Consider the following 25,677-nt stretch of genomic DNA (forward strand, 5'->3'; position numbering starts at 1 on the left):
TACACACCTTACAATGTAAAAATGATCAGTTCTTTCAGATGTCTTTCATTCTTCTTCAATTAAGGGTTTAAGTTTAAAGTAAGCAGTCTTGATTAATTAATGGTATGTTATTTAGCATTCTTATACAACTCTTATTATTACTGTAATTTTAGTGAACAAATGTGAATGTTGCAAAAGTACCTATTCAGCGTAAGTGATGTTGCCAAGATGATGGGTTTTTATACCCCGAAGGTCAGTTAATAGAATCACTAGATTTCCAACAAACCAAGCTCTGCTATTTCTCAGTAACGACTGAAGAACAAGTTCAGTTCCAAACACACAGATACTCTAAAAGATGTATATATAGAAAGAGGTTTGGATAAGAAAAACATCCAAATCAAATATTGTGCAAAGGTTCAGCTTTTATTCAGGTTCAGGCTCGTTCTTCTGTCTTGTCAGGTCCACGTTCGTGAAGATTATAAATATACTCCTGCTAAGAAAGACAAAATTTTCCTAGTGCTACCCAGTGGATTACTGCTGAATTAATTTGGCAGGGAGAGAAGGGAGGAAGGGGCATAAAGAATTTCTTTTTTTTAAAAATTTATTTTTAACATGACTGTTTACAGCTTATTCCAGAACCAGGTATGTTGTGAATTTAAAGGATAACAACCAGTTTGGAATAACTCCCCATAAGGACATTCAGAGCGAGGGTTGTTACTCTGGGTTCGCCTATGTCACTCACAAAGTTCATCCTATTCAGAATAAGTGTTTCCCAGAAGTGGAGCTTTTTCACAAAAAGTATTTCAGCCAGTTTCACTGCATAGAGTACAAATTCACTTTAGGTGACTATGCAAAAAGCTACTTATGTACAATAGATTTTGATAAAATAGGAAAGAATATTCTAAACTCCAGCTTCCACATTCACTAACACTTTATTAGTGTGGCTTGGAGCATGTGTGCCTTATTTTTCACAACACCGTACCTGCTGTCATAGGCAATCCCTGTAGCCATGTTTTTGGTCTTAAGACCACAGTTAATCTTCAAAGGTGAAATAGAAAGCAAAGAAAAATTTTTTACACTTCATCACTTCTTTATGATCTGAAATGGCTCTATCAGCAGCAGAGGAAAAAGTCTGGTTTATTCTTTAAATAATATTTTTAGCATTTTTGAAGTACCAGTGCCTCAGAGCCCTTTTGTTGATGCAGCGTTGTAACAACATCTTTGGAGATGTAAGATGGGCCAGTCCCCATTTTCATTTTAAATGGTCTGCTATTGTATATACATGATTAAAAAAAAAAAGGAGCAATAAAGAGGAGGAAAAACTGCATTTCAGGTTAGGCCTTACAGCAGCATTAGTGATATGGTTTCTCATGCTGCTGCTGAAGTTTTTAGGAAAAAAACATGCCTGAATTATGTCCATAGTAGCATCTGTGAGATGTCGTGGGAACAGGTGCAGCTGCAGCTCAGACTGCAGCCTGAACCTGGCCAGGGCCCTTCATTGATCGTTCCCTTGGACCTCCAGTGCAAGAAACAAACAGAAAAGTCATGGATAATTTCTGCAGAGCTACGGAAATATTAACCACACCTTGTGTATAAAAATTATTGTCACAATAGCCACCTAACTCAGCTGTTTTTAGCCTTTGGGGAATGAATTTTACTTAAAAGAAAAACATTTAATATTTGGAAAATCTGAATATCAGAGAGGGCTTACTCTGAAGATCAAATTGTACTGTGTTTATCAGAAATAAATGTTGCATTCTTTATAATTTTCTCAGTTCACTATTAAGATAGTCCTTTGAGCGCTGCCTGCGGATAATTCTTTTAAATAAAAAGATGCATAAAAAGATGGATCTCAAAACTTTAAATGCTGCTAATAAGTTTCTCTATAATGTGTCTTTTAAGCCATAACACACACCGGATGCTAAGTCAGGATTTGCAAGGGCCATGAAGCTGATGCAGCTTTGCTTGGGAGTAACAGCCAAGTGTGCTCATCCCAGAGCAACTCACAGCACTGCAGACCTGTGGCCAATACCTGCACTTTTTCATAAATTTTGGCTGATTTAATGGCAGGACCAACTAGAACACAAGTGTTAAGGGAGAGAAAAGGTCCTTGAGCGACATCAACTGTGGTCTAAATGGTAGACGGAACCATAGCATGGGTGTTTGCTTAGCACGTGTCCAAAGTTGCATTATTTTCAGAGCGAGTTTTACATTTTTAAAGGAGTTCTGGGTTTGTCATTCAAGTTTATGCCTCCGCAGTATCAAGATACACCTGCCTTGTTTTGTGACACTGACATTTTAATATATTTTTGCTTGCCTTATGCATGTGTGAACAATTGCTGCCTGGATGGGGTGACTAGACAGTAACAGAGGAACATTATTTAGTTTAAAACTCCTGCTCAATATATATATTCCTGAGCTTTCTAGTCCTGTCAGTTATAACTAGGCCATTAAGCTAATCATGTTGAATTCAGAAAAAGGTGCTACCCGAAGCATATCAGGTTAATTCTTCTTTCTTATCCTCTGAAGTAGGAGTGCTCTGTGTCAAGTAAATATTTTTTAAGTGTTCCACCATAACTTTCTCTTCATCTTCAATATCTGCACCTTCTTTCATCTCCCACCTGAAAGAAAAATAATTTTTATTAATTTTTAATGTGTTTTAAACCAGTCTTTAGAACAAGGAAGTCACTACAAAACTCTTTACTATCAATTCATTACCCCTCAAAATTGTGGGGTACACTTGTTGAGATTACTGAATCACCCAAAATACAACCTCCAAAAATCTTGCCCCACACAACTGGCATGGCCACAAATTGTCAAAACTACCACAAAATCTTACTTATATTTGTTGTGATAGTACTTTCTTTTTCTGCTTTATGACACACATGTTGGTAGAGGTGGAAGCCTTGTGAGCCTATCAGAGGAAAACTGGAAAAGCCAACACACATTTTGGAAGTCGAGCACACATTCTCAACGCTGTAAGTCTGCAGTGAAAAGTCAAACACCACTCGACATCTAGCCCAAATATTTAATGTGAATGGTCATCATTCTCTTGCAGTGAGAATACTGTATTACAAAATACCACAAAACTGACTGGCTTTGTTTCTTTAACCATCAGGTATAACTATCACACCAAAACCCACCAGATTCTTCCCTTTCTCCATGTGAATACTCAGTTCCAGTTTAGGATAAAGTCCTAATACCATTAAAATGGAAAAAGTGAAAAAGTAAAAGAATATGAAGATGATTTTGCTTTTTTTTTGTAGTTAATTAAATATAAAACCTTAAGAGTCACACAGTATTGCCTTGCAGAAAATCAGGATAATAAATGCAGAAATAGTGCTGATACATAGTCAGCTAAACTTTGTATCACTCTAATTATGCCTAGATAATGCTCAGTAATGTGGGTCTATCTCTTTTACAAATTCGTGGATATTTAAGAGTTTGATATCCCTCTAATATTAATCTCTTTCTGTTCTAAGTAGATAATACAGTGTAGGCTCCCAGTTCAGACCAGCTGAAGACAAAAGGTAAAGCGTGAATGCTGAACACAGAAATCATATTTTCAAGTATTAAATCCAGTAGATTATAAATGAGCCATAGGATGATCCTGTAAAGTAGGAGACATGCAGAGAAGCAGCAGAACAAAGGCTGCTTTTAGGAAACTGATGTCAGGAGCAATACTTTAATCCTGTCCCCACACATTAGGTTCTCCTTCAGACTGCAAAAACCAGAAGCCATATACAAGTTTAGATTGGTGAATAAATCAAATATAAAGCAGAATGGTGGGAAGAGTATATTGCTTCCATCGTATTTATTTGCAAAAAAAGGAGGACCATCATTACTGGCAATAAAACATGGTGTGCACTTTTTGTAACTGTATTTAAAAGCTTACAAAAACCAGAAAATGAACAAGTGCTCTGTAGTACAATCTGATTGTTAAAACACAGTTAGGAAAAATATATTCAATGAACGTATAAATTAGCATATATCCATCATGCCTTTACCTTAAAACCTGAATCTGACAACCCGTATTACTGCCTGGAGTGAAGAAGCATCAGAACAAGCAAAGCGTACTATGAATAAAATTATAAACACTGCATGTCTATGATCAAAGTTTTGCAATAATTAACCTCCTATTACTCCATACTACTGTCATAGTTAACCTAATCTGAATATTAACATTAGGTGCAATTAATTGCTATTGTGTCTGTCTGCTTCATTCTCTGGTTTCTGATATGTTTCTAAAACCTGGCTGTATGAGCCCTCAGCACAGTTACTTTTGCAAGCATCCCAGGTGAACGCTGTTAAACAGGGTAACTGGTTTCCCTTCTTCCTTTTGCTAATGTGCATTTTCAAACATAGGAAGAAGTTGTGCAAGCCTTAATTTGAATTTATGGTCCTCAGAGCCATTCCAAAACACCACTTTACCAGTCAAATTGATTCATTTTTAATTAATTTGATTTGTTGCATATTTTTAAGTAGAGGAGCTGTTTGCTCAGAAGGACGACAACTGGAAATGCTAAACGCAATACATTCAAAACAGTTATTGCTGGAGGTATAACACGGAAATCTAGCAGTCTTGGCTAATGGAAGCTTAACAATAAATCAGCAGATTCCTTTTAAAGATAGTGACTTCATACTTGTCAGCACATTTCATTGAATCTTTAAACGTTAGTGTTGGTAAAAATCTTCAATGTCATCCAGTTTGGACATTCTTTACTGTTCACTTTATAACAAGTTATTACTAATACATTACATTATCATTTTATCAAAAAGCAGGCTATTTTTAAAGCATTTAAGCAGGTCCAATGAGGATTAAAATGCCTTCTATGCATTCGCTTAACAGTATCCATGAATTAAAGAACTATGAAATGAGCTTGACAAACACCTGGTCCCTCATCTAATTTAGAAATTTTTCCACTCTCATGTTTGAAGTCTGGGGACCATAAAGTCTTTTAAAAAGACTATTGGACAGAAAGCAAGAAGGTGAGAATGTATCTTTGCTGTTCTCAACAGGATGAGAAACCGCTTGGTTGTGTTCAAGTGGAATAAGAGTCAACATTACTATTCAAAAATTTGTCCAAAATGGAACATGTTTTTACTGGCATATCTAAAATGTGTGACAATTGTTTTGGCAATAGTAATTGGTACAAATCCAACTAGCCAGTTCAAGTAATGTGGATGTGAATGAAATTACCATCATGAATTACTTTCAAAATGCAAGATTCGTCAGTGGAACAGCCAACCTGCACACCTCTGTTAATTCAAGTTATTAGTAACATAGCTCTTAGAGAAATTTTCCAAATACATGGGTGCTATATATTTTATTTTAGTCTGGCTATATCTCAGAAGAATGAATAAAATCAGCATTTTGAAAGGGCACTGGAATTATTTGGACCAATCCATCATATCACTATCATATCACTAAAAAATGTCATCACTTTTGTAATCTTCAGGCTAGCATTGCAAGTTTTCAGGCCAATACTACTTGTGTACTTAAAGAATTAAACATTTGAAATCTGTTTTCAAAATTCCCTGAAATCTCAAATAATGCAGAAGACATATTGTGTGCAAATTGCCTAAAAACTTTTCTCTGAATGTCGTTCCTTTCCATGTTGCATGTGGCTAAAGAAAGGAAAAAAAACCCATCGCAATGGATCCATGTACTATCCTTATAATTAATATCAATATATCCATTTATATAAATGGGTATAGAGGGCTGTGTTTTGTGATACTGTGGTGTCTTCACTATACCAAATTATAAAAGGTAAAGTAACAGTAAATATGTTTGCAAAAATGCAGAGACAAATCTTTTTGTGTGCATCTGTTAAAAGGGACGCTGGATGTTTTAGCAGGGTGGAATTTAACACGTGGTGATACGCTTTGCTGCTTTGATTTTCCGTTGCAATATTGCATTTATGTCGTAAATTGTGGAAATATTCCTATGACGACACTTTTTAAAAACCATAATAGGGACTATATGTTACATTTAGGTGCTTGTTAGAGATCAAAAGGAAGTACATGCTGTTGATACCAAAGCAGTACTATATTAAATCAGAAATAAACCACATACAGTAGTATGTATGGAGGATTACCAAAAGTGACACAGATTTTACCTGTAGCAGATTGCCACATTTTAAGAAATTTCATTAAGTTTAATAGATACTCTTTAATGAGTTACTAAGTTTGTTTATTACAGGTCATTAGTTAAAACAGTGTGTGGAGATTATAGGGTAAAAAATATGTAAAAAATTAAAAGCAAGAATAAACATGAACAAAATTGAAATAAAACATAAGGAGGCTTTTCAACTCAAATGTATTTTGAACTGTGAAAAATTTCCTTATTAATATTATTTGAAAGACTAACTATGCCCTTTCCTTAAGCTTATACAAAACAATGTCTAAAAAGTGAATAGTTTACAGAATTTTCTAGTGGTATTTTATTTGTTGCTAATAGTGCTTATGTAGTATTTTGATATCTATTGAATTTCTTAAAGTCTTGAAAAATATTACATCACATGTAACTCTACAGAAGGGGTAAAACAGAAAGGAAACCAATGACACCATTGTTATTTCCTGTGGAAAAGCGAATATCTCTTGTCTGCTTGTATGGAAGAGTTGGGAAATGATGAAGCATTAACTGATAGCTGAAAATATGCATTTCCATATTGAAGAATAGAAATATTTAATAATTGCTCTATATCAAAAACCAGTAATGGGTTTGACACTGAGCTAAGAAGATGACATAATTCACATCTATTAGTAAATCATATGTAGACAGTGCCATTCAAACATCGTAACATGGGTAAATATTCAGACTTCAAGCACCGCAAGCTCTTAAGCTTATCTATTTTTAATGTGGTGAATTACCACTGGAAAGCTTTACAGACACACTGTTTTCAAGAGGAATTTTGATACAAACAGTGAGCACAAGGAGAGAGGGTCTTCTGTCAAGTACTATGTAAGAGGCAAGAATGAGGAAAAAAAACCCACAAAAAAGTTGCTTAAACTTAACTTACATTCCCTTTTATCTTTGTGTGATTTAAGAGTAATTTCTTGTAATTTACATTAAAATATTTTCTACATATTCACCTTCAATTTCTTCAATAAATTGTTTTGCTGTAGTTTTCCAACTTCTGTCTAAATGCATTTATTTAAAAATAACACTGTAAACTGAAGGAGGCAAAAGAAAGCAATAGTTTGTGCATAAACAACTAATTGATGCAATTTTGTGAAATTGAGATGGAATTCATCCCATTGTTTAATGGGTGCAGATATTCTGCAAGGGACTTCACCCTCAGACACACTGCCAGCTGCAGCATATTCATGTAGGGTATATATTATAAATTTAAATTTATATGTACGTGTTTATTTTATTCTGAAATAAACTTACACATTTAACTGTATTAGAATACTGCCAAGAAAGTCAGTAGTGTTCTCTACACCAAGCTGCAATGGGCAGAGAAATCATGCAGTTAAATAAAATACAATATCTTGCTGCCAGCTCATGGAACATTTTAATCAATTACTTTTTTGCTTCCTGAAGTGCATGAGAGACACAACTGTGGATTAAGCTCTTGCAGGCAGTGAAACGATTGTTTTATCAATGTCTAGCATGTTATACTTCACCATGAGACAAGAAATCTCAGCAGCTGGTATGTTGTTTGCCATTTTAAAGTAATAGAATATACATCTCTGTAAGTTTCACTTCATATTTCAGTTGTATTACAAACACACTTTCTGTATCATGAGAAATCATAGACCATGAAATGCATTTTACATCAATGTTAGACAGCCCACTAAATCCAGTGTTTGTCCATAATCTCAAGTCCTGAAAAATCATGTTTCTATGTTGGGCAATGCTTTATTATTTTTTAATGGTAATATTGAATTAAAAGGGAAGTCCCTGGTAGGTTAATCAGATTGAATTTGATTCATTTTTTTTGTTAAGACTGTGACTGACATTTAGACTCCTTAAATGTTAACAGTTCAAAAGACATCTACTTCGCTTCAGTCATTTGTCTAGCAATTTTTTCAGATTCTTAATCTCTCTTGAATTCTTCTACTGAACACATACCCTCCATAGGACATAAAAAAAGAGAAGGAGTGGACACATGTACACAACTGCTGCACTGCTGAGCAAGACCCAGAGGAGCAATGTGATGCATGTGAAGATTCTGGTAGTGATATTCACACTGAAATCACACCAACTGGGACAACATTGCTCTGTCTACCTAATGCAAAACAATTCACATCTCTTTCTCCATCCAAAATAAACAATATACCCCTGTGATGGAAAGTCATATTGCATTCAGGAAAAATCTATGTGAAAATCAGTGTCCTTCATCAGAAAAAAATCAAACCTGAAAATTTCTACACAATTTTGCTAAATTCTTCTTTCTTACATATACACAATTAAACATTAAAAATCTCCCAGAATTTTCCCAAACAGCTAAATGAATTCATTTATTTCTTAGAGGATATAGAGGAAGATGCCATCAGAATTAATATTTATGCTTTTAATTATCTGTATGCCAGAAGAATGGCAGTGAGGGAAAGAAACTAAAGGAAGATGCAGCTATATGAGATCAACAGAGTTACGCTCCCACTTCTAGAGAGCGACCAAAAGAAGAGTCAGGATTTTGAAGTAGTGAAGAAATCCATACATGGGAAACATTTCAGAAAGTGTGTCATGAGAAGAGAACAGAGCTCTGACTCAGAGGTTAACCTGTCCCAGCTATGAAGTTAAGACATTTGAAGGATACTTAAGAAGTTTTGAACTGAAATAGAAATTTCACAAGTGTTGGAATAAAATGATGAAAGACCCTTTTCCAGGGCGAGAACATGGCTACAAAGGATGTTGTCAAGGGCAGCCAAAGGCACACAGTAAAAATTTTAGCAGCTTTCCAGCTGTAATAAGAAAGGAGAGATTGTATTTACCCAGCTCCCCTCCCCCATTATTGGTGTTTGCTGTCCCACATCTTCGAAAAACAGTGAAGACTCACAGACACCAAGTTGCAGACAGCAAGAACATCTTGTAATGGGATGATGCTTTCTCTTAGGTCTTTTTTTTTTAATTTAACCTTTTTCATTCATAATTCTAAACCAGCAGAAAATTGGAAAGTTCTATATCCTCAGCATTTCATTTGGTTCTTTAAAAAAAAAAAAAAGTTAAATTTCCATTTTTCAGTGCATTCTTGCAACTCTTTTTTAACTGCATAGCTTTAAATAATGGACATTTGAATTAGGCTTATACTGACAGAGCTTGGTTGAAGCTGTCACCATATTGTATTCTGAAGACATTCCAGTTTGTTAGGTTTCTGCAGCAGCAGAATTTTTTTAAATTCTATTTTCAGATTTATGAGATTTCTTGTCTTATACACAACTCATATACTACTTCTCTAGGTCCAACACCATTTACATTGCAATAAAGTTGATGTCGTAGTTAGTGTGTCAAAAAATGGAAAGATGCCCTTAGTAATGGTTTGATAAGTGCTTCCAACTTGGGTGAGAAGACACATATATGTGTAGGCATATATGTGTATATATGACATGAATTAATTAATGATAACAATATAGACTGATAGAGAAAAAGGAATGTACTGAACAATTAACAGAAGAGTAATTATACACTTTTGAGAGTGACTAGCACAACTAGTGTGAAATGAAACCAGAAGTTTCAGGCACTTAGATATTTACTCCCTAGAGCAAATTAGGATTTTATTGTGCATAAATCCTAAAGTAAGAAAGGGATACGAAAGAGAGAAATTGAAAAGTTTTGCTCCACACTGATCTAATCCACTAATATTCCTCTTTTGTGAGGTGAAGTGAATGCTGGCATATTCCCTGAGTTGGAAAGTTAGGGAAGGTGTCTGCCGCTCTATCCTTTGCATTTGCATTTGCATAAATACTTTTTTTTTTAATCCTAACTGTTGAAAAATTTTGGCTGAAGGATCTTGAATAACAGGGCAGATTTTAAATGACCTGTTCATTGTCAAATAATTTTAATTAAGGTGAGCCTTATAAATTTAAATCCAATGTGGAAGCATTTGGTTCCAATGTTTTATAATAAATAGTGTTTTTATTCAAAATAATATTTCAATATGGATTTTAAAAAATATTTCATAAGGTATTTTCTTTTTTCACCCAAAACTGATATTTTCAACTTTTCCAGAAACCAAGCATGTGTGAAGTATTTCATGTTTAAAACAAAGCATTTTGGTTTTTTAGCTGTTGCTTCATAAATAAGTTAAACAAAAAAAACCCCAAACCCTAATAACAATATCCAGCTACAGATTGCTGGACTTGTGCCTTACTCAGATTTGGACCAAAACGCATTCTCTCTTAGTCCAACTGCTTAGGATCTTAAGCAAAGTTTACTCATGAAGGATAATTTCTCATAAATAATTGTCATAAATAATTCTCACATAAATAATCGTGCTAAGATCACATGTGCTTGTTGCCTGCAGATTTTATCCTGTTCCCCTGCTTTTATTTCTTCTCCAGACTATCCCCAAAACCTCTAGTGCACGATTGACATTTCTCATGACTCTCTGAATTAAGAACACTGTATGCTTGATTGTGCAAATGCATACATTTCAAATGTATATGCATATAGCATACCTATATATATATATATACATATACTTATGCAAGTAAGGGAGTAATAATGCAGGCATTCAAGAGGACAGATGTTATAGAAGAAGGGGATCAACAATACTATGTCTAAGCTAAGTGGATGGAGGTGAATATTCAAAGAATTTCACGTTTTCAATAATTTCGAATAACTTGGTAATAATATAAAATTAATATAATGATTTTGAGCATTAATAAATGTATTTTTTCAAGAACATCAAGAGGCTCAAATTCACAGAAGGAAGTATCTTATGATCACAGTGCTGGCAACATTTCCCTTCAGTGAATGTAAGTTTTACCTGCACATGATTACGTGGTAGAGCTTAGGAACCAAAAATGCATCTACTAAAAATATCCTGCTCTTCAGATCATACACTACTTGTTCCCTCTCTTCACCCCTCCCCTTTTTATTTCAATTTACAAAGGCTTTCCATAATGAATGTTGAAAACCCAACCTAAATACTTTAAAGGATTAAGCTTTCAAATGTGGTTACTCTGGCATATGTATGTTCCGTAAATACAAACACAAGATATATCTGCTGAGAAATTATATTTGATAATTTGACAGCTTTGTGGCTTAGGAATATAAAAAATTCATATTTTGTCAACAAGATACTTACTCCATTTGTTAAGAAGGGGCTACTATGACAGCATAGAGAGAGGAATATTTTGAAAACACAGATTATTATGGGAGTAATACAATCCTCTATTTTTCTTAGTGCATTGATTTAAAAAAAAAAAAAATTTCTTTCTTTTAGAAGAATTCTACTCAGTTCATAACAGAAAAAAAAATGCAATCTAAGCAGAACAAGTAGGGGAGCCAAGAAGCTGACTTTTAGTACCACCGAAAGGTTTTACTCACTTTGAGGAAATGATGGGCTGCTGAGAAATCTTATGTCCTTTTATACTCATACCAAAGAAAAAGCCATTCCTGCCTGGCCAGAATCCCCCAGTCTCCCATTAGGACCAGGCATGTCCCATCCTGGGGCATTTTAGGCACCTAAGGTTGGTGTTCATCTAGAGGAGGTTCACCATGGCCATGTCCTGCTGGAATTGGAGTATGTCCAAGGACAGAGACTCTCTGACCTCTTCAGGCAACCTGGCCCAGAATTTGATCACCCTTGGAGTAAAATAAGTTTTTCCTTACTCTTAGAATCATGGAATCATTTCAGTTAGAAGAGACCCTCAGGATCATCAAGTCCAGCCATAATCTAACTCTGGCACTAACCTATGTCCCTAAGAACCTCATCTAAACACCTTTTGAACCCCTCCAGGGATGGTGATTCCACCACTGCCCTGGGCAGCCTGTTCCAATGCTTCACAACCCCTTCCGGGAAGAATTTTTTCCTAATATCCAATCTAAACCTCCCCTGGCACACCTTGAGGCCATTTCCTCTTGTCCTATCACTTGACAGAATTTCCTGCATTCCTGTTGTACCCATCGCCCCTGGTCCTGCCATTGGGCACCAGTGAGAAGAGATTATCATCTTTACTCCATCAGGTGTTTGCACCCATCAATAACATCACCCTGAGCTTTCTCTTCTCCAGGCTGAGCAGTCCCAGCCCACTCAGCCTCTCCTCATTTCACCGTATTTCACCGTACCCTGTGGAGCTGCCCCAGATGTCACACAACCAGCACGTCTCCTTCACACCTCCAGAAATCCGAGTGGGCCGCCTTACCAAAGCAAACATTAGCCCCGTCATTAGCGCTGTCCCATATGGCATAGTTGTCCCTCCGCTTGCATGCTGCAGCTGCGTCTACGACACATTCATGTAACTGAAGATGGAATCGCAGGATATTTCTAAGTGGCATTACAGAGAGTTGTAGACAAATGGCAGTGACAGCACTGAGTGAGACGCTCCCCGTTCTGCAAGCGGAGCAGTTACGTTTGTGTGGTACCAGCTCAAGTGAAGGAGATCATACCTGCACTGATGAGGGCAAGCTTTAAATTGCTCAGATAACAGTTCTGGCATTTTACACGTTCTAAACCTTCAGCTTGCAATTTGAATAATCTTTGAATATAGTACATTTATACATGATCTGAAAAGTAGAGAGCACCTTATGGAAAATGCTGACAACAATCCAACACAGAATATCACAAGATGTTACACAAGAAAAATTGCGTGAAAGGGAATATAATCCCAATACCATAGAGAAGCAAAGTAATTATCAAGGCCGCACCTCGAATCCTGAGGTCAGTTTTGGGCCCCTCACGCCAAGAAAGGCCTTGAGGTGCTGGAGCGAGTTCAGAGGAGGGAACGGAGCTGGTGAGGGGCTGGAGCACAAGTGTGATGGGAGCGGCTGAGGGACCTGGGGGGTTCAGCCTGGAGAACAGGAGCTGAGGGGAGACCTTCTGATCTCTGAACTGCCTGAAAGGAGCTTGGAGCCAGGGGGGTCGGGCTCTGCTCCCAAGGAACAAGCGCCAGGACCAGAGGAAACGGCCTCAAGTTGTGCCAGGGGAGGTTGAGGTTGGATCTTGGGAACAATTTCTTCCCCAAAGGGCTGGGGGGCATTGGAACAGGCTGCCCAGGGCAGTGGTGGAGTCACCATCCCTGGAGGGGTTGGACAGGCGGAGATGAGGTTCTCAGGACATGGGGCAGTGCTTGAGTTAGGTTATGGTGGGACTCGATGATCCTGAGGGTCTCTTCCAACCAAAATGATTCTGTATGTTTCAATATAATCCAGCTGCCACTGGAATATACCTATTTCCCTCCCGGCAGGTGTATTTACTGGTATGACTATATGCTTTTCTGTAGGGCTCCTTGGGAAGGTGTAGTTGATGACAAAAGTGTCCCATGCTTGGTGGTGTGGGAGACGGGGTTCCCTGGGTGTCCTGACCTCCTGCTCAGCTCACAGTTTCATTAGAGGAAAATTCCCTCATTCAGAGGGCAGTTGTCACAGTTCTCTGCCATGTATCAAATGCTCCTACTAGTTAATTAAACCTCCCTGGATGTGTCCTGTGTCCAGCTCTGGGTCCTCAGCACAGGACACACATGGACCTGCTGGAGAGGGGCCAGAGGAGCCACAGGAATGATCCGAGGCTGGAACAGCTCTGCTGGGAGGACAGGCTGAGAGAGCTGGGGTGTTCAGCTGGAGAACAGAAGCTTCGGGGAGACCTTAGTGCGGCCTTTCAGTGCTTAAAAGGGGTCCATGAGAAAGATGGGGACAGACTTTTGAGCGGGGCCTGTTGTGACAGGACAACGGGTGATGGTTTTAAACTAAAGGAGGGAGATTCAGGCCAGACATGAGGAGGAATCGTTGGCCCTGAGGGTGGTGAGAGCCTGTCCCAGGTTGGCCAGAGAGGTGGTGGATGAACCATCCCTGGAGACATCCCAGGCCAGGCTGGACGGGGCTCTGAGCAACCTGAGCTGGTGAAGATGTCCCTGCTCATGGCAGGGGTGGCACTGGGGGAGCTGGGGAGGTCCTGCCAACCCAAACTATTCTATGATTCTATGATTAACTTCCCAAGGCTTTGGATGAGCCTGTAGGAATATCTAACTCCTTCACAGAAGTCACCTGTACCCTGAGAAAAGGAAAGACATTGCCTTTACATCACTTTATCCATGGAGGTCTATCCCTGTGTAGAAAAATCAAAGTGATTATAACTTTTTTGATAGCTGAAATGCTGAAGTAAACTGGCCAAAATCAGATATTTGTACTGCACGTCAGTAATTCATTTCCTTGTCTGGCACTTGCACAGTAAATGTTGTCCCTCCAATGCTGCACAGCATGTGAGTAGAGCCTGTATATCTTGTCATATAGAAAACAGATGTCTAGAATAATAAAATCTATGATAATTTTTTCAGCTCTGAAGCACATTTTTGAAAGCACATTTTTATGGAAACTGTGCACTAAACGGCATGACCATTAATGGCTAATACTGAGTCAGGATGAATTTTCTAATGGTAGAGATCTGGAAAGAATATTCCAAAAATAAAGCAAAATAAGAGCTGGAAAACCTGGGATAAATTGGCTGGTTTCCATTGTTAGATACAAAAAAATGGAATTCAACAAGCCTGGAAGCCTAGCAGCTGCTTCTTATTTTATTTTCAAAACTTTTTAGTAACTAGTTGGATAACCCTGTCTCAATCTCCCAGAGGATCACCAGGGCCAGACTGAAAATGCAACAACCAATTGATGCAGAGATACCATCCCAAAGAAGAATAAAATAATCTGTAGATAAGAATCTACATAGCCTACAAAATCAATTTCAGACTAATGAACAGGTGAATAGACAGATACAGAGGAGGAGATGAAGATACATAAACAGGATCCGTGCCACAGCGTCTTTCAATGTTAGTCATTTAGTTCTTTCACTGTTGTATTGCAAATTAAATAAATGAATAAATAAACGAATATATGTTTATGTTTGGGAACTGAAAAACTCATAATTTTCCCCAGTTGACTCCATGCAGAATAATATTGCCTATATCAGTGTAACTAATATTTACATCCAGAAATGGGAAAACCACAAGAAGAAAGGTAAGTGAAAAGAGGACTGAAAATATTGGAAATCAGACATGCAGACCAAGATCTTGCAACCAAGGTGAGAGCTGAGGAAATTCCCCCATAGGTCTCCGGAATAAATTGGCAGACAGTTTTGCTCTCTCTGCTCAGCTCACATCCACTCCTTAACCTGTTGTTGACTGGAAAAAGTTGAATAAACAAAGGCAAATTTCATCTAGTTTTGATCAATTACGAAGACTGGTGACTACAGAAAAGGGTGCTGAACTCTGGAATGTAAAACTGATCTTGAGGAAAGCATCTAAAAAAGTTAACTTCATGAAGCTGTGTATTAAATACATTTTAAAATAATGTTGATTAATGAATTTACTCAACATGTGTACTTGCAAATGAATTTACTTAACGTGTACACTGCAATTTTTTTTTTTTTTTTTTAAAACCACAACCCTGGAAATCTTTTAACTGTAAGTAGTGTTTACGATATTTCAACATACATATTTAGAAGAGTTGTTAAATAGGGGTTGATTAAACAGAAATAGTTCATGATGAAAACATCTTAATATACCTCATATTTACTGTAGCTTTTTTCCACTCCTCCATTCTTTGGAAAGTTAAATACCACTGTGCAAATACTGTTCTAAAGAGTATGAGGCTCTAGTTTTCAAATTTAACCAGTAGAATAATTTTATTTAAAATATTGGCTTTACTAATGCAAGCAGTGATTGAGGAATTTTCCTCTACTTAATATAAATATTAAAGGAATTAGCCTATTAAATTATTTTTCATTAATTTGTTAGTGTTGCAATACCCAAAACCTTGTGGTACAAAATGAAAAAAAAAAAAAACCAAACATGAATATAATATGATAAATCATCTGAGCAGAACAGATCTAATATTGATTTGGTATGTCCTCCAGCGAAGACTTAATTCTTTTCAGGCTAGTGAGAATAACATTTGGCAAATTACTTGAAGCTTTCTGCTGGCATTGTTTTATACAGTACATAAGATAAGGATGGCATTATTCAACAGACAGAGCAAAAAGGCAGTTTTACAGCTTGTTGCATAAGATACAGATGAAAAAGGCACGCAAGAAAGTGCGAACATCATGCAAAGACTTGGTTCAGACGTAGATTCAGTTGAATTGCACAGGTTTGTTGTCACTATCATCTAAATGATATTTATTCCCACTGATGGATGGAACTGGGAACTTGCTTGGGATTATGTGCAGATAGATCTGCAACCAGGAGACTCATGAAGACATATGTTCACGACTTCTACTGACGCAGAAAACACCAATTTGGTGAACGGTTTTTTATGGCTATATACACACTTCTACATCATTTTCTAAAGGAAAACACATTTCAAAGCCAGAAATCAACAAAATGCCTTCAGTTGGTTTAAGAGGTTGCCTATCGATTAATGCCATTTTCAGCATTTGAAACAGGAATCTGTAGCCTATTAACTTCTCTGCAGCTGCTTATACATTTCAGAGAATGTGATGCTAAGCAACAGCATTTGATCAACCCTGATTAGGATAGATGTGAGGTAGCAAAGAGTTAAAAAATGTAATAGTTTATTGCAATATTTGAACTCCTAGTAATGCACTTTTTATTTTTTTTAAACTCAGAAATAAGCACAAAGTTCAGTGCTTTCAGAAAAAGAATAATTCCTGCATAAAGAGCTGCCAAAGAAATAAAGAAATGATGGATATTACAATAAATGAGACCATGAAGCCAAAGGTAGCACAACGTTTCTCTCGTTTTGAAATTCTAATTCTCTCTATATTTTTGCTCAAGGCAAACTGCATTCTTACTACATATTTGTGGAGCATCATGTGAACTATATTCCAGGATAAAATATTGAGAGAATAAATGGTTGAAAATGTGTTTAAATTGTTTTAATTATTCAGTATTTTTTAATAAGAATGATAGATTTAGAAACTACAAAGAGCCTTGGGATCATAAAACCTGCAGTGTCTGCTGCGGCTGGCACTTGCAATGTCTATTTCATCCTAACCAGCAGTTTTTCTGTTCCTGAAGTATCTGCAAGCCATGGATATGGCTGAAACCATGAAGACAGAAGTGTAAAAACATTCTTTTTCTGCCCACTTACAGCATTTTGTAGTGACTAAGTCACTTCTGAGGAAGAGATGAAGCGCTTGTAGTAGCTGCTGTAATGTTTTTATGAGCATAAGAACCTTTGGTAGGTCAAGCACAAGATGACTACAAGCCCGGCTCATTTTTATCCTACACTCATACAAATTGTAGTTAAATAAATGCCAGTCCTACACTTTCTACCTCACACAGTCACTCACTGCCAATCTTTTAACACCCCTATTCTGCTTCTCGGGTACATGCACACATTAGTGTTTATAACCCAACTGTGGTGCTGCAGAAAACAAACTAGTTCTCATGTCAAAAAGATTCTCACCTCTCTCTTTTAAAAGATGAATAATAAGAACAAAGGGTATTTATGTAGAATTTCATTCTGTGCCTTGAAGTTTCTTTTCATTGTAAAGCCACACACCCTAAAATCCACAAAGAAAATTTATTGGAAGACCAGGAGATACAGGTATTGTGGAAGAGATAAAAACTGGGCAAGTATCTGTAGAAAAAAATTATGATGGAGTCTGTGTAAAATGAATTTAAATAGTTTCATAAAATCGAAAATTCATAAAATCATGCCAAAACAGAAGAGACACAGTTTATGTATATTGCCTCGTATAAGTGTTGCCCATGTTTGTGCCATGAATAAGCTCCTCTCCTCCTCAAATCCACAACTGTTGCTATAAATTCTGTCATTTGGACCAGTAGCTGTGAGAAGCCAAAATGGAAGTGGCAGCATCAGTGACACTGCAAAACGGGAAAAAGGAAAAGGCAGGAACATAGAAATAGACACAAGCAGTTCCCCTCTTTTCGGCAAACCTGCTAGACTTGCAAACAGAGCTACCTTGAAAAATTTATAAACTAGTAATATTTACACCTGCAGAAAAACAAGGTGCAACTGCTCCCTGCACAATATAGTACCTGCAGTGAAGGATATGGGAGTTTTCTTGTGCAATCTATTCAACAGACAGGCCTCCCAAAACTGGTCTGTTACTGGGATACATAGGTGCTTAAGTAAGTACTTTAAATATTTTAAAAATTGGCTTAAAGGTCAGCATAATATCTGAAGATAAAGGGTTAATAAAAAAAAGTCAAAAATCGGTAAATCTTAGAACAGAGATTTAGAAGAGTATTTATCTTGGAGAAATATGTTAAATAGATGAAAAGATAAGAAATGGAAAAGGTAGATTATGCAGTTGTTTCAAAGCTGAAAACATTTTACAGTCTCATGGAACTAGCAGAAATCACAAAGCATGAAAGTTAAAATAACATGACCTATGTACATAGAAAGTAGAATGAAACAAAACCATAAACAGAGTAAAAGAGTTCCGAGAAAATAGATAGATGCCATAAATAAACATTTAAGAAGATGTTAATACTGTTTAAAAGCTTATTTTCATGAAAAACATACCAAAAAAATAAAGGAAGCGATTATGAGATTCAGATATCCTAACCTTAAATATATTCACAGAAGTTCTATATTAATGGTATAAATTGGCACAGATTTATTTATTTAAGCCAGAAAAAAAAAGAAAAAAAAAAAAAGGGTGACAATTCTGGATTGGTATTCTCAATATCCAAAAATGGTTTTCAGATCATAAGGCTGTTGAGCACATAAAAATCAGTGTTTGCTAGACAGACATACCAACTGTGGAAATGACAGGACATAAACTATGATTTGATTTAAACTCATAACAATTTTTCATAAAAAGAATATTATTTTCAGTCCAGGAGGGCCACAATTAAGTGGGCCCACGGAAAATTGTATTAAAAATTTTAAGTGTGCTTCAACATTAAAAAAAAAAAAACCAAAACCAAACACAAAAAACCAACCAACTAACCAACCAAAAACCAAAGACAATGTTGTAGCAATACCTCCAGAACTATATTTGGTACTAATAAAATGCACAGCCAGTGCTTGGCAAAATAGAATTAGCACATGCTGGAACGTTGTGTAGGAATCTGAGAACCAGACTACTTGACTATACAATAAATTATGTTCAAAATAAAAAGTTTAAATATATGTAAGAAGAGTCGAATAGATCTATAGAATGACAAAATTTAAAGGATCTTAAGCCTTCCCATATGCCAGTACACATGTGAGATATGAAGATGATAGTACATAGATGATATTATAAAAGTATCTTGTAAAGCATGAGTGCAAGTGAACTTTCTACTTAAAAGACAGACACTGAATGAACAACAGTCAATTAATAGAACAGGATACATTTTCGTATTATTTTGCGAAAGGAGGAGGAAAACTTCTGAACCTCATGTTGGTGACACAAAACGGAGTTTGTATTAACTCCTGGCTAATGCTGCAGATGGAAACCCACATGCAGATCCATATAAAGCTACGAATTATGAGCTCGATTTGCTGGATGTGGGCGAATATTTCAAGCAAGTCTCATTGCACGTTTACCCTCCTTTTATAGTCTTTTCTGAGTAAGACACTAAAGCTTTGAGCTCATCAGGTATGGCTGCCTCATGGCCAGCAACCTACAAGCCAAAGGAGATCAGAATTGTTGACGGATGTTACACTATAGTCAAGCATTTTTTCCCCAAAGTAGTCATTCAAAAAATAAATATAAAGATCTGGGAACTGTGGGGAAATGCAACCTCCAGCAGAAGAGATTTGTCTGATTTTGCAGGTATTGCAGTCCCAAGAAATTCCTGTTTGCGGCTTTCTTTAGGCTCCTTGTGCTAATATTAGCTTATCTACTCTGTATTAAAGATTTGACTCAGTTTTCGTCAATAAAAAATACATCCAAAACCACAAAAGCAATGTAACAACTATTTATGAGATATGCGGGAGCTCGTGTGTGCTATTTCTGAACAAGGAACTGTAAGGCTCAGCACGTGACAGTCAGTGGTCTTCATGTAGGTTGTCTGATAAAGTACATGATGCATTAAAAAGCCCATTTTTTTTCCCTTTTAACTGCTAGTTCTATAACCTCCTTATTTTCCTAAATTTGCTGAGCCTTTCTCTTTCTTTATGTTGTGGTAGTGGAGCAGATTGCTGATAGCACAATACCTAGTGCAACATGTCTTCTGCAGCAATTTTGTGGGTAATTTCCTCAAACACAAAAGAGAGAACACATATAGGACAAATCTAGTCTGCAATTTACCTCTGGATAGCAAATTATCAATTTAGTCACTTCTCTAACAAAACCAAATAATTTTCCTCTCTTAGATTGATTTTTAACTGTGCTATTACAATATTATCCAATACTACTAGTATCATGCATATTTAATTTTATTTCAGAGATAAAACATTTTGTGGAAAGAAGAGGAGGATAAACTGACACAAAATGAAACAATTCTTCATGTTAAAAATAACCGGCATGAAAACACAGTTGCGAGGAAGGTAAATTATAAAGTATGCATTTATCCAATCATTTTAAATACCATAATTACACTGACTGCTCATCAAAAGACTTTTAAGACTCATTAAAATTATAAAACATTTCTAATTAAATCCATATTTAAATGAAGTTTCTATAACGAATCTACGTGGTACTTTAAATCAAACAAAAAAGTTCTGGTGAAAAATCCAATTAATTGAAGTTTTTGTGAGAATTACAGCTTAATGATGGGGGCACAGCAGTTGCCTTTTAGTTAAAATTGAAGATTACTGTGTCATACCCATCTTTAGGCCAAACTTGTCCAGAAAATATTAAATCTTCATGAAATTTCACATGCCAAATATTATAGTATACAATAACATTTTTTTTAATTGTAACTTTCCAATTTAACAACTGATGCATGTGGCTCTTAGTGTTAACATTACTTTATATCTTATTTAATTGATGTGATCAAAGGGGAAGAGGACCCGTCTTCTTATTAGTCAAAACCATCCTGAAGCACGAGCATCCACTCATACATGCTCTTGGTCACTACATTTTACCAATTTCACCTGCCGACACAGGTGCCTTTTTGCCAGCCAAGGCACTGCGGAACAGGGATTTTGTCAATTTTTGACCATTGGGATGGTCCATCAATACTCATGTAGGGACCGCCCCGACGTAGCCTTCTTATTTCAGATCACATATGGTCTCCAGTCTTTGAGGATTTACATTGGGCTCCCTCTTCTGATCTCAAATCGCTTTACCATTTCTACTTATACCAACAGCCCTGCTCCTTTAATTCTTCCTAGTGGTGTCACTCTGGCGTGAGATTAATTGTCTGCTAAAGCTCTTTATTGTCTTATGTTAAGGAGCGGACTGGTGGACCTTCACAAGACCCTGGTCTTCAGCCAGGTTAAAGCTGCTCAATACCTTATGCAAACATTCTCCGTCAGTCTGAATTCATTCCTATCCACCATCAAAGTCGGAAGGGACCTCTAAAAGTCAAACCCACTCAAGACAGGTGTGACTAGATCAGGTCCATGCCCAGTGAAGTCTTGAACTCCTCCAAGGATGGAGGTTGCTTCCTTATTAGAGCACTGGCAAAGCGGCTCTTCAGCTTTCTGTATGGAGGTTTCCAGTGGCACAAGAAACCCACATATTTTTCTCTAAACAGCCACATAAACAAATGTATCTCTATTTATCAGACTGCAAAAGCAATGCACAGGAAGATTACAATGGCCCAAAGTTCAGTCTTCTAAAATACGCACTCTGGTTTTCCCTGAAGAAGTAAAGGAAGGAAATAATCTTTCAGCTCCAGCTTTTTCCATGTGCTCTACTTATTCTCTTTGTTGCAATTTAATTCCTTAGACGTAAAGACACATGATGTTTATACAGATGAACTTGGGCAGTTTTACTCTGTTACGATAGTAGTGACTAAAGAGATGTTTCCTCTGTTCTCTCCATCCCTTCTGGTCATGGTGCCAGGCAAGTTTCCCTAACACTGGGCTGCACTTCAGCTGGGGGAAACTGGTTGGGCAGAGTGTAATTTCCAGAACTTAACTCCAAAAGAATGATTTTTAACAAGGAATCTTATGAAAAAGGTGGATATTGTGAGAGGTCAGAAGCTTTCTGCAGCTGTCCTGTATTCCAGAAGCAAGAGCTCTGCCCACTCCGAGTGAAAGACACAACCTATACTAGCAGATCTCATTAAATGGTCACGTTTATAATTTTCTGACATTTAAGAGAAAAATAAAGGTAACATGCAGAGTAAACAGTATCATCTGCAGGGTTTTCACTCTACATTGTTTACAAACTATGTAACTGCTGCTTTCATAAAGGATAATTACCTTGTCATTTCCCCCCACATCCATCCATCCATCTATCCATCCATCCATCCATCCATCCATGTTTGAAATTGCTGCCCTTGGTATTCCTTTTTATTTTTATGTTTATTTTTCACCAGTTTTTTTTTTTCCAAGATGCTCATGGGGGAAACAGGCAACAAGTTAGACCTGTCTCCCTCTGTACACACCTTCTTATTACACACAGAGTGAAAGGAACAGCACAGTTTAGCACAAAAAGAACTACAGATCTGAAGAAACAAAAAAAGAGCTGCAGTTTTAGCAATCAACACTTGTGATAGACTACATAAATTCTACTGTACACAGAAATAACAAGACCTTTTTGAACCCTCCTAGTGATTAATTAGAAAGCATGTCTTACAGATTTTTCTCTCAGGTGTAGTAACCTCGTAGACCTTACCATTAAGAACTAATAAATAAATGCTTGGTTAAGCACAAACTGGTTGATAGGCAGTGAAAAAGAGTGATGATCTTGGTTTTTATTCAAGGCAGTTATCCTGTCATGTTACCTTAGAGGGCAAAATAATATGAAATAAAAATAAAATTTTCAAGTGCCTGGTATAATGAATTATTTAGAAAAATTCATTACTATATTTCCAATATTAATGCAACATGCAGGAAGTACACAGCTAAAGTTACATACAGGGTACACTGTTTTAACACAATTTTTAGATTAGTTGCACTAAAAATCTGAAATGAAAACAGAGACGAAACCTACAAATATTATTAACTAGTATAAAGAAATCTTTTATGCCATCATATGTTCGTCTATTGAAAGATAATGTGGGGGTTTTTTAGTTTTAAAACCATTGTATTTGCAGTGTGCAAGGATCACAGTGTGATACAATTACCTTACAGGAGGAAAGGAGATAATATGTCCCTTTAAAGGAAGCTTGACCATACATAAAATATACTGAAACAATTAATTTTTCCCACAGATTACTTAGCACATTAAACACTATATACTTGCCTCTGTATTGCACACATTATGTTAATAAACCATCATCACACTTGGGTTTTTTTACACAAATCTCCTGATGTAATATACAGACAGGAAATTCAAGATGAACTAAAACACACAATAACTCTAGTTCTGCCCCCTCTGTTTTGCATTTTCTTAAGTAAATTATAATTAAAGATTATTAGAAGAGAAATAAATATAATTCATAGACAAATTGCCCAATATGTATTTGCTCGTTAAATTTGAGATCACTCCATCCACATTAGTCGATATGAGGGAGATGCAGGAGGCAAAGGAGGGGCTATCGCAAATGATTTTTTTCTGGAGAGACTTCTACTTTACAGTTTTTCTGAAGATAAAAGGAACTTTGCCTCTTTGGTTGTTTCCTTCCTCTTTTCTCCCTCCAGGGCAATGGACAATACAAGAAGAAAGTGCAAAACCCCACAACATCAGAAGCAATGCTTAGCTGCTCAGGTCAGGATGCTTCCATTCAGAGGATTGAAGGATCACTGCTTAAGAGGATATCTGACTTTAAATACAGACAGCAGTATTTCTTAGGAAACAAAAATCATATTTTAAAAAAAAAAGAAGGAGAGAGTGGAGTAAAATGTATGCAAAACCCATGGAGTCAGATCTCAATATTATTTTAATTTTTTTCTATACAAATAAAATATAAATAGACTCCATAAAATAAACAAGGCAGGCTTTTCATATCCTGCAAAATAAAATATCCGTCTGTATTCTGAAACAGCATGAGATGTCAGATGCTAAGCACATCAGTGGGTCTTGGAAAAAAGTAAATTTAAATAAGATATGAACTGTGTTATGCACTGGTAGGAAGCACATAAATTAATTTGACCTGTCAGCTGAAAGTTGAAGGGGGTGTGCCCAAGCTTAAATAAATCCTCACGCTGCTTTTACTAATTAACATCTGTAAAAATCTACCCCTACCGATAGCAGCCTTAATATTTCACTTAACCTGTCTGAAGTTCATCATTCTTCCAAGCTCTTTTCCATACCTGGAGCTATGCCATGGAAATTATATTCCTGAATTTCTGACACGGCTGCATTTTAATCCTTCTCGTGCTCCTTATTCTTGAAATCAGTGTTTTGACAGCTTGCCCCCTCCTTGATTAATGTCTCGTAGGAGCCCCTCTATGCCTCGCCTGTAAGTGATCTAATTTTGCGCAGGAATGCCTGGGCTAGTATGTTGAACCGATTCACCACCCAGGTGACACATTTGGACTAAATGAGCTGTGAAGAGCTTCATCGAGGGCCACCACAGCCTTTCCTCCTGTAGACCCACAGTATGCAGCCCCTGCTCCCAACACGGTTTGTCGCAACCCATCAATAGAAAATAAATGGCCATTCCAGCTTGTCAATGGGCTTGTCTTCACTTCGGGTTGGCCTAATGGCTGAGAACTCAGAGGGAACATTTCCAGTCTTTGTGGAGCATGGTTATGACTGAGCACAGTGCTCCCCAATGCATCCTGGCCAGTAAAAACACGTAGGGAAAGCAAATTATTTCAATGTTTTGGACCGATGATTAGAGCATTAGCCATGAGTACTAGAGAACCTTATATTTGACAGTCAAGACTTGTTCGGTTCTGACATTTACTTGCTCATTTTAATGCCACTAGTAAGCGCAAGGTTGCAGCATTAATTTATGTGCAAAGAACATACCATAACGCTAGGGTGCAAAAATATGAGTGAAGAGAATGACCTTGGCAACATCACAAATCTTTAGGCAAAGAGATAAAATGCATGTAAAAGTGAAAAAGCTAATTTAAATTTGGTTGTTGTAATTGAGTTGTAATTTTCTCAGACATGTAAATATGGCTGAAAAAATGTTGAAATGGCAGTTTACAAAGAATTTTTCTGCTGTATTCAACAAGAAGTTGTAGCTGACCTCTTAGAATGAACACTGTAACAATACATCAGCTTTTAAAAATCACTTATTTTCCTTAGGCCACAGAAAATAGAATGAAATAGCTCAAACAGATGGTATTAATTTGTATTTTGAAATTCAAAGACACTGTAGGTCAGAAGGTAACTGCTGTAACCACAGAGGCAAAAGCAGGGATAGGATGTTCTCCATAGCAGACACTTGTGGATCACAGTGGAAAGAAGCCCAAAATTAGCTGTTCTAATCTGCAGTACGTAAATAATGTGGCTTAAGACCATACCCAATATTATTTTACATTTGAAATATTTTCTGTAAGAGATTGATCAGTAGCAGTGCCAAGAAAAGAGGGAGAAATGTCTCTGGGTCATCTTACTAAAAAAGGCAGCTAACTTCATCCAATAAAGATGCATTAGA

The 25,677-nt window shown here is 36.7% G+C and overlaps 1 protein-coding gene across 4 annotated transcripts in view; it reads right to left on the bottom strand.

Annotated features, from left to right (window-relative positions):
- KIAA0825 (KIAA0825 ortholog) overlaps positions 1–25,677 on the bottom strand; it is a 240,843-nt gene continuing 215,166 nt past the window's right edge. For 2 of the 4 annotated variants that reach the window (XM_065655929.1, XM_065655927.1), the window contains exon 21: positions 1–2,600. In XM_065655929.1, the coding sequence (XP_065512001.1) occupies positions 2,477–2,600 (124 nt within the window). In that variant the 3' untranslated portion in view covers positions 1–2,476. The remainder of the gene's footprint in view (positions 2,601–25,677) is intronic. The other 2 variants (XM_065655928.1, XM_065655931.1) reach the window with 2 other exon arrangements.

Source organism: Caloenas nicobarica, chromosome Z, assembly GCF_036013445.1.
Source record: "Caloenas nicobarica isolate bCalNic1 chromosome Z, bCalNic1.hap1, whole genome shotgun sequence".
NCBI lineage: Eukaryota > Metazoa > Chordata > Aves > Columbiformes > Columbidae > Caloenas > Caloenas nicobarica.